The 10,667-nt window shown below is 47.4% G+C and overlaps 1 protein-coding gene across 1 annotated transcript in view; it reads right to left on the reverse strand.

The window, feature by feature from the left end:
- The window catches only part of NID1 (nidogen 1), an 88,292-nt gene extending 77,856 nt beyond the window's left edge, over window positions 1–10,436 (reverse strand). Inside the window, exon 1 of the mRNA XM_055425761.2 lies at window positions 10,076–10,436. Coding sequence (XP_055281736.2) covers window positions 10,076–10,300 — 225 coding nt within the window. The 5' untranslated portion in view covers window positions 10,301–10,436. The remainder of the gene's footprint in view (window positions 1–10,075) is intronic.
- Window positions 10,437–10,667: the final 231 nt, after the last annotated feature.

A 10,667-nucleotide genomic window follows, 5' to 3' on the forward strand; every position in this document is an offset into this window, starting at 1 on the left:
GGTGAGTGTTGTGATGCAGTGTGAGTGGTGTGACAGTAGTGAGTTCCATGACAGCAGGGGCCATATGAGGTGCCACTCATCATCTGACGTAGCCCCCAAATCTGCACACTACAGTGCTGATAAGAGACTGTGAAATGAGTAAGTCAGTGAAGGAAGGGAAGAAATCAGCGTCCCAGGTGGCACAGTACAAAGACCATGGAACTAGGAATGGTAAGAGCTGAGTTCAAGGTCCACCTCAGCACTAGCTGAGTGCATTATGACAAGGTATTTGACAAGCTGCAGGGGTCAGTTTTCTTCTCTCTAATATGGGGCTGGTCCTATCACCTGCCCAAATGACCTCACAAGGCGGCTGCATGTCTCAGATGTGTGTGTGTGTGTAAGCCTCCTTACACACACAACCCCTGTCCAGACACCGTCACACCCTCTCCTGGACACTGGCAACAGGTCTCTAGCTGTGGACTTTACTCTTCCTCCTCCACACTTCCCCAAAAAGTCCTCTATCCAGAGGCAGCATAATTTTTTAAAAGCTTCTTATGATAAGATTATCTATAAGGGAAAAATTTCAAACACACAATGAAGAATCACCAAAAGTATCCACACACTCTAGTTCTCATTTTATCTATTCTTTCTACATATGTGCAAAATGGTTTTTTTTTCCTCTTTTGAAGTATTTTAAATGAAATCCAAGGCATCAGATTATTTCAGCCATCAATAACTCCATATGTAGCTCTTCTAGAAAAGCAGTTTGTCTCAAAAATGTCTTTTCCGGCCACTTCATCTCCATCAGGATCCAACAAAGTCCTCACTTTGCATTTGACTAACTTGTTTCTAAAACCTTTTTAATTTAGGCAGCTGTCCCTCCTTTTTCTCTAACACCACTTTTTTGTTGAGGAAATGGAAATCTTTTAAAACTAAATCATGTCAGGAGGGGATGGGGATAAATTAGGATTTTGGGATTGACATTACACACTGCTATATTTAAAACAGATAACCAACAAGGATATTGTTGCTGATAACCAACAAGGATACTGTATAACACAGGGAAGTCTATTCAATATTCTATAGTAACGTAAATGGGAAAATAATTAGAAAAATAAATATATGCAGTAATTATGTATAATACCTGAAACTAATGAAACATTGTAAATCAACTCTACTCCAATACTGGGGAAGGAGATGGCAACCCACTCCAGTACTCTTGCCTGGAGAATTCCATGGACTGAGGAACCTGGCAGGCTACAGCCCACGGGGTCGTGGAGTTAACACGGTTGAGCAATTAACACACACACATACTCCAATATGAAATAAAAATTTTAAAAAATCAAGTCACTCATCAACTCAGAATCTCTAATGGCATCCCACTGCTTTATAGAATAAAGAAATACCTAGGAGTCATTCCGGAGAAGGCAATGGCAAGCCACTCCAGTACTCTTGCCTGGAAAATCACATGGATGGAGAAGCCTGGCAGGCTGCAGTCCGTGGGGTCCCTAAGGGTCGGACACGACTGAGCGACTTCACTTTCACTTTTCGCTTTCACACATTGGAGAAGGAAATGGCAACCCACTCCAGTGTTCTTGCCTGGAGAGTCCCAGGGACGGGGGAGCCTGGTGGGCTTCCATCTATGGGGTCACACAGAGTTGGACATGACTGAAGTGACTTAGCAGCAGCAGGAGTCATTCCTTCCTTCATTCATTCAACAAACCATAAGAAAGCACCTACTCTGTCCCCCAGACACTACTCCCGGTACCAGGCAGACAGTGGTGAATAAGGCAGGTCAGACTACCCCACCCTCAAAGGGCTCAGAGTCTCATGAAAAAGACGAGTAACAAACAAGTGAACAAATAAACAAATTAGTTTTAGGTGGCTATATGTGCTGGGATGAAATTAAGACAATGCAACAAAACATCACACGTGGGTGTCTGCGTGTGAGCAGAGACCTGCATGACGGCAAGGTGCAGACCAGTGGAGATCAGAGGACAGAGAAGAGCCTGCACCAGGGTGGGACAAGCTGGCTGTGCTCTAGGAAGAAAAAGCGGCTGGTGAGGCAGCAGTCTGGCATGAGACAGGAGCAGGGTAATAGGATGAGGGCAGACAGCCAGCGCGGCTGCACCATGTAAGTTGCAGGCACGTGGTGAGGAGCTGGATGTCAAGTGCAGAGGGAAATGCTCGGAGGGCTCTGAGCTGGCGTGTCCAAGTCTGACTTAGCTCCTCCCGTTCTTGCCCCACCACTCTCACTCACATTGGCTCTCATCCTACCCCAAAGACATGCCAAGCTCCTCCTCTCTACATGCTCCTGCTCTGACACTCAGGAGTGAGCCACCATCCTGACCTTTCCCTTTTTCACATGGCTAACCCCCTTTTTCCAGGCTTCAGTTTCAGGCTGAGCAGGTCCTCCTGACCCTCCACCTACTCAGTTTCACCACAGTACATGAACTTCTTCTTCATAGCACTTATCATAGAGGCAATTGGTCAACGATCTGTACCATTACTGATGTAATATCTGTCTTCCTCACTAGACTATGAAGAGCAAAAACAACACTGGTCTGGGTGCTAGCTCCAAAGCTTAGCACTGGTCCTGGCATGTTAGGCAACGAATTAAATTTGTTGAATGACTTGATGATGTATTTCAACACTGTACTGCATTTTATAAGACATAGCCAGTGTCCTGAAATAGGGCTTCCCAGGTGGTGCAGTGGTAAAGAACCCGCCTGCCAATGCAGGAGACTCAAGAGACATGGGTTTGATCTTTGGGTCAAGAAGATCCCTTGGAGTAGGAAATGGTAACCCACTCCAGTATTCTTGCCTGGAAAATTTCATAGAGAAGCGTGGCGGACTACAGTCCACGGGGTCTCAACTGAGCAAGTAAAGGTACCTATTCAACATCTGGCCACTTGATCAGAGAACATCAAAGATCCATGATAAAATGAACCTTAGAGATCATCTTGTCAGATCTCTTCATTTAATAATAAAAAGAGGTCTGGAATAATAAACGGGTGATATATGCAGTGACTTGGACCTCAATTATAAATCAGTTAATCAACATGATTCATCAATTTCCTTTTCATTTCTGATGGAAATTAATACCCTATTAAGTATTCTGTGACTCAGCCAGGGCCACTGTTAGACCATAGGAGGTCTTTAGGCAAATAGAAGCAGGCACACTTTTCTCTGAATGGAAAGGCCCACGCTGAGGTTCAGGACTTGGTGAGTGGCCTATGGGCTGGACTTTAGCCAGTTTGTCCTCTCAGCCAGAGCCCTATGCTGCAAATCACTTGCATAAGCATGGGTGGTGGTCTTGGACTTAACCATAAACTTCCTTTGTGCCAGTAAGTGCGGCAGGTCCATGAGTGATGACAAGAGGCATACGACAATCTCAGGGAGCCAGGCTGGGCCGCAAGCCACTCACAGCTAGGATGGAGTTGCATGCAACCTCCCATCAAACCCAGACTCTAGCCTCCCCAGAAAAGTCATGGGAACATGTTGAATATGGAGAAACATCTATTCAGCTTGTAGTCTGCTAAAAAAGAACTTAATTGGAATGCCAAGACATATGAGAAATTATGAGGTTGGAAAGGCCAAGATAAAAAAGCCAATTCAGAAGACCAATCCAGAAATTACAAGAACACATGTTGAAAATGCAATCCACCAGAAAAGCCAAACAACTAATTTCTTTTTTGCTGTTTTTAATTTATTTATTTTTAATCGAAGGATAATTGCTTTACAGTACTGTGTTGGTTTCTGCCATACATCAACATGAATCAGCCGTAGGTATACAAGCAAACAATTAATTTCTTGAGCACGAACACGGGGCTTCCTGCTGTGGCAGTGGGAAGTTCAAACTACCAGCAGTGACAAAGTTCACAGCTGCTGGTTGGGTCTGCAGATGCTACACTAAGGAATAGGAACCTTGAAAAGATTTTGCCCTGACAGGTACATGAGAACACCAACTGGAAATGCTGAAGGTTCAAACACAACAAAAGGAAGACACAAGGAGTAGTCCCACACCCTAACAACACCACAAAACCAATTGCTTATGTTGCTGCAGGAAATGGCAGATGACACTCTTGATAAACAGATGACTAATGAGAACCTGCTGTGTGGCACAGGGAACTCCACTCAGTGCTGTGGTGACCTAAATGAGAGGGAATCCAAAAAAGAGGGCGCATACGCATACATACAGATAATTCGCTTTGCTGTACAGCAGAAACTAAAACCACGTTGTAAAACAACTAGACCTGAATAAAAAACTTTTTAAATAAATAATAGAAAAAAGGGAAATGGCAGATGAAGCTGGTCTTGATCTCAAATGCAACTGCCACGGAGTCCATAGGTTCTGTGGGCACAAGTGTTGCTTCGATGAAACACCATGAACTATATAAGAGACTTGCTTGCCTGCATGATCAAGAGTAATTTACAAAACTGGTGTTTCTGTTTACTTTACTTGCTTTTAATATTTTGTGTGTATATACAGAAAAGTTTCACTCCAATTACACTAAGAACACTATATATGCCAGAATGTCTAAACACTATTTGTCTGTAATGCTTTCTTTTGCTTCGCTATACTTCCTAGTACATTAAGAAATTGCAGGGAGTTTCCACTTTGACATTTTTATGCTTCTGTATATTACGGGTACGAGGGACATCTTTTTGCTGATGTCTCTGAAAGAGGAGCATTGTTGTGCGTGAAACATGTTTCTCAAAAGCTACATCAAAAAACTGAACACCAAACAAACTTCCTTGGTGGTCCAGTGGCTAAGACTCCTCACTCCCAATGTACGGGGCCCAAGTGTGACCCTTGGTCAGGGAACTAGATCCCACATACTGCAACTAAGCATTTGCATGCCACAACTAAAGATCCTTCATGCAGAAACTAAAATCTGGCTCAGTCAATAACAAATAATAAATATTAAATAAATAAAAATAAATATTAAAAAATCTAATACCAAGAGTGAAGTATAAAAGAAAGGTTTGGATTTTTCTTTTTTTTAAGATGCGATCTCTGCTCTCAGTGGAGAAGAAAGCCCAGTTTTAGAGCACATTGCCTCAGGATAGTGCTTTAAAGACAACCCAGAGATGCTGCCATGGAGCAGGCAGATGAAGCCACAGAGTTTGGTTACAATCCCCAAAGAAAGGAAAAACTGAACAAAGGAAATGCACCATACTCTACAACTTTAGGGGCTTTGCCGTTTGTTTGTGGACAGACAGAATAGAGGGTGAGATCAGCAATGATCACAGTACAATGTGATCAAGGACTTAGCTCAAACCTACTAGGGGTCAGGGACTGAACCCGGTTGAGTGGAGCTCGTCTGGAGACTCTGAGCTCCTCAAGTGTTGAGTGTTGTTCCTTCATCACAATTCACAGTGCAGGGCACTGGGACCACCTGTTCCTCTGTGGCTCCCTCCTGACAATGGGACTTCCTTGAGGGCATGGATCTGGTCATATTCGGAAGCTGCATTTCACATGGCTTAGAGCCCCAGCACCTAGCACAGTCCCATACAACACACAAGAATCCCTTGGTCGGAATGAAGCAAGTTTTGAAGAAAATGAGCAGCCTATATTGGCATAGAAGGGAGGGTAAACGTTGGAAAAATATTAGAAGACCTTAAAAGGAGAGTTAAATTTACCCGACCTAAGGAGAGATTCTGTGTAAGTGGCATAATGAAAATCAATTTGTGGAAGATGTGGTGTGTGTGACAGAGACACAGACAGACAGTCATACACAAGGAAGTAAGATGAGGAGATGAGTCAGGAGAGTCAGGATACAATCTTTTTTCTTCCAAGGATATCCTTTTATTGTTTTTCCATCACAGGAAGAATTTTATTTCTCACACCAACTGAACGTATTAAATAATAACTAATTCATTTCACCATGTGTATAAATCAAGACATAAAGAATGCCATATGCAATTGAATCATGGTCTAGAATTCCTTCTGTTGGCCTACAGGCACTTAGAGCTTCCGATCAGTGAGATAACCAGCCTTAGTAAATCAAGATAGTAAGATTCCGAACAAAAGAAGCAAATGTCTTGATTGTTCTGTACAACTGCATTGTGTTTTTGAAGACCTCTTGCCTGGGGGAGTTCACAGCATTGGCCAAGGCAGCAATGCATGGAAAATGCTCGTTGGCTCAGTGAGCTGGCTAAGCAGATTTATAGACTGGCCCACTCCCCACTCATTATCCAGGATAGGGTCCAAAGAATGATTGGCTTCATCCCTGGGTCTGCGCCACTTCAAAAATATGAGGTTATTCCACAGGGAGACATAGATCTTATCATGCAACAGCCCACAAGAGCAAGTTCGGCAACCAAGATGGCCCCTTGCCCCACCATGGCTCAGTCATGAGACTTACTTTAGTCTGTAAGATGTTAGGAAACGTGACCCAAAACAGAAGACTTGAAAAAGCACTATGCATTTCTGCTTACTCTCTTACACTTTTGACATCCCCATGGAAAAAGAACATGCTTCAGCTGGCCCTCTGAAACATCACGATCTAATAGAATTTTTAGTGGTAATGCAAACATTCAACAGCAGCAATGTCAGCTACTGTGATTCAAAAACTGAAATTTTAATATTTCATTTTAATTAAATTAATTTAAAATAGCTATATGTGGCAAAATGGCTACCATATTAGGCAAAACAACTATGATAAATAATAGACACTTCCCACTTCCCTGCCTAGAGTAGAACCAGATCATCCCAGTTGCTCCTGCTGAAGCCACCCTATATTAGCCCACCATCTACTAATTCCAGACACATGAGCAACAGATGCTTATTGTTACACGCCACTGAGGGTTTGTGGTTGTTTGTTACACAGCAAGAGCTAGCTGATACATTTATTTTCTGATTCCCACCTACCTATCCCAGGAAGAATCCTCCCATTCCCAAAAAAACACTCTGCTCCAGTGGGGTCATATTCCTCACTCTCCCAGCACCTGCCAAGTTTGTTCCACCGTCATGCACTTGCCCCAGCAGTATCTTCTATTTCTGGCCTCTCCATTTCTGCCTCCGTCCACTGAAATTGGAGCCATTTTTCAAATCTTATATGTAATCTCCTCTGTAAAATCTTCCCTCACTACTCTAATTCACAGCAATCCCTTTGGTCCATCACATGTTTTAGGGCTGATGCTGAAAGCGTTATGAGTCAGACACAGACTTGGGCTGATATCCTAGCTTGGACATTTTTAACTGATGCTGTGGCCTTGCGTAATTACTAATTATTATTTCTTCATCTGAAAAAAGAGGGGCAAGTTGATGTGAGGATTAAATAATGTAAGACTAGCTAGACCCTGACACATGTAGATATACTCACCCAATAACTGTTTTCCATTTCAATGGATTTCCTTTCTTTTTCCTAATCTAGTGCCCAGAACAGTACAGACCATCTAGTTCATACTCACACTCCCTGTCAATTCACTTTTTCATCCAGAGCCTGTAAGGGTTTTCACCAGCTAAAAGACCATCTACACAACAGACAGTGGTGGACGCTGTGACACAGCACCAGATGCCCCTTCAACTCCTGGGAATGCAGCCCACAGCCCTCCTCTTTGATAACTGCCTCTTGTTTCCATGGAAAAAACTGCCTTACCCAAGGGTCATACCTCCTTCCAGGGCAGCCCTAATCTCACCACCGATCACCTTCTCAGGAGACTTGAGAGAGCTCTGAAAGGCTTATCCCAGCTCCAGAGCTCCCAGAGGGGCGGCAGGCATCTTGCTGACCTGCATTGCAGCTCAGCTACTCCCTCGACTCAATCCTTCTTCACTGCCCTCCCTTCCACAGGGGTGGATCTGAGGAGCTCCCCCTAATGAAATAACCTGCCTGCTAATCTCTATCTCAGGGCTTCCCTGGTGGCTCAGACAGTAAAGAATCTGCATGCAATTTGGGAGACCTGGGTTTGATCCCAGGGTCGGGAAAATCCCCCGGAAAAGGGAATGGCAACCCATGCCAATATTCTTCCTGGAGAGTCCCATGGACAGCGGAGCCTGGCCAGCTACAGTCCATGGGGTTGCAAAGAGTCCAACATGACTAAGTGACTAACGCTTTCACTTACAATCTCTATCTCAGGGTCCTTCCTGGGAACTGAACCTGTAGCACAGAAGTTAAGATGCGAAGAGAGCTCTGGGAGTCTTTCTCCTTGATATGCAGATTAAAACCCCAAATAGGCTCAGGGGACTCCCCTGGTGGTGCAGGGGCTAATACTCCACACTCCCAATGCAGAGGACTAGGGTTTGATCTCTGGTCAGAGAACTAGATCCCATATGCCACAACTAAGGGTTCCAAAGAGGCAACTTAAAAACAAAAAGATACTTCAGACTGCAACTAAAGACTCTGCACCCCACAATCAAGACCCGGTGCAGCCAAATATATAAACATTTTTATAAACAAACAAATAGGCTCAGAAGGTGTGGATTGACAGGAATCACTTTTCAACAATAGATTTTCTAGGTCTGTAGAATATAATGTGTTTAGTCTGATGTCACAAGTAAAGGAGAGGAGGAGAGCCCTAATTTAACATAGAGGTTCTGACCTTAGGATCCAATGACCACCAGCCCCACCCCCATAGAATTCATGGGTCTGTTAACTTAGAAAAATAAACTAAAACTTTAGTAGCCCATAACCCAAATTTAGCATTTCCTTCCGTTGTAAGTATAGGCAACAATTTTAATAGCGCTGAATGACTTTGTCACTAACAGAAGTCACAGATATGCTCCTATCACATTATAGTCACTATATAGTCATTATAGTAGGTGTCTCTGAATACTGTTTACAGTCCCATGACCTTGAAAGTTCAGTCATTAGCTGACCATACACTGGAGCCACTGCTTCACCTTGTTATTTAATATGATTCTTTTTTTAAAAAAAAATGACATATATTACTTCAAACAATTTTTAAAAAAATATTTTAACTCGTATTTCAACAGCATTGATTCCCTTGACAATCGTATGAATTTTATATTGCACATTTAAAAACCTAAGAAGGAGTTTTCTAGGCTACAGCAGATTGCCCAATGAGGTCGGGGCGGTGGGGATAGCGAGGGGACACCCTCTGTGGGTGGAGACTTCAAGGACTCATTCTTTTTCTGCAAAGCCGACAAGCTCCACGTGGGTGTTGTCCCGGGCGCAGCCTGCCCGGATCAGACCAGCAGAGCCATTTCAGGGGCAGGACAGGCTCCAGCCGCTGCTGGAGCTGTTCCCCGGCCCCTCTTCTGGAATGCACACAGCTTTATATGAAATCCACATGGTGCGCGGCAGCCACAGGAGGCGGCACGAAAGGACTTTACCAAGTTGACAGCGTCCCCGCGCCCAGCCAGTCCGGAGAAGGCTCCAGAGAGCGAAAGGTCCCTCCCCGTCGCTCTCCCCATCTGGCCCCCCAGCCCCCATGGTGACAATGGTCGGCTACAGGAAATTGGATCACCGGGGCGCCCTGCTTTCCCAGCCCTGAACTCTGGACACAGCAGAATCATTGCCAAGACGTATCCGGAGTCCGCACACACAAATGCAGGGGCTGTCGACTGCATTCCCGGGGCGGAGAGCTGGGCTTGGCGGTCTTTTTCTGTCCCGGCACCTACCGGAGTCCCGGGGCCCGCGCGCCGGCTGCGACCCAGCTCTGGCCTTCGTCCGGCGCCTGGTACCAAGCGGCCCGGGTCCTGTCCCCCAAAAGCAGGGGACAATGGCGAGACGAGGGCAGATTCCCGGCCCACTGCCGCGGGAGAGGAAACTCCACCCGGGTCCCGGGGTCCCGGGTCACAGAGTCCTGGAGCCTGGCAGCGCGCGCGCGGGGCGGCGCAGACGGGGCGAGCGCCCCAGAACCCAGCGCCCCTCCTCGAGCGACCGGGACCAGGCGGCGGGGAGGCGTCGGCTGGCCGGGAGGAGGCGGGAGCCCACTTGGGCTTGGAGACTGAGCGCCGCACCCCGCGCCCGGGCGCCCACCGGGTGCGGGTGCCCGCCCACGACGCTCAGGTCGGTCCGGCTCCGCGGGCGCCCCCGGCCCGGCCGGGCCTTCCTTCGGACGCCGCCTCAGCCCCTCGCGGCCTCCCGCCCAAGTGCCCCCACCTCCCGCCGGGGGTCGCACTCACGTAGACCGAGTCGATGTCGGATCTGTCGAAGAAGTGGAGCGCAGTGCTCAGCTCCAGGGCTGGAGAGACGAGGTCGTCCCCGGCCTCCAGCTCCAGGTCCCCATGCTCGGGGCCGAAAGGAAAGAGCTCCTGGCGGCTCAGGCAGCCCCCAGGCCCCGCTAACAGCAGCTGCAGCAGCAGCGCCCGCGTCCACGCAGCGCCGCTCCGGAGGACCGTGGCCAGCATGTTCCCGGAGCGCCGTCCCTCAAACCGAGGGGCTCTGCGGCCGGAGGCTGAGGAAGGCGCAGCTGCAGCCGGACGCCCCTCGGCAGCCCCTCCGCGCCGCGCGCCCCGCGAGCCTCCCACACCGGGAACTAGGGGAGGGGAGCCGAGGGGAGATGGGGAGGGCCGCGCCCCGCCCGCCCGCGGAGGCCGCCCAATGGCCGCGAGGGGGAGGGCGAGGGGCGACGCCGACCCCGCAGCCGCCCGGGTAATGGGCGCTAGAGGCCGCGATTCCCAAGACCAGCCCAGTTCCCACCGAACGGCGCCTCCGGGAGGTAGGAATAGCGTGCCGGGCTCTGCACCACTGTCCTTGGCCCAGGGCTAAGTCGTA

The sequence above is a fragment of the Moschus berezovskii genome, chromosome 12 (assembly GCF_049115385.1).
Source record: "Moschus berezovskii isolate FMDL1 chromosome 12, NW_MosBer_1.0, whole genome shotgun sequence".
Classification (NCBI taxonomy): Eukaryota; Metazoa; Chordata; class Mammalia; order Artiodactyla; family Moschidae; genus Moschus; species Moschus berezovskii.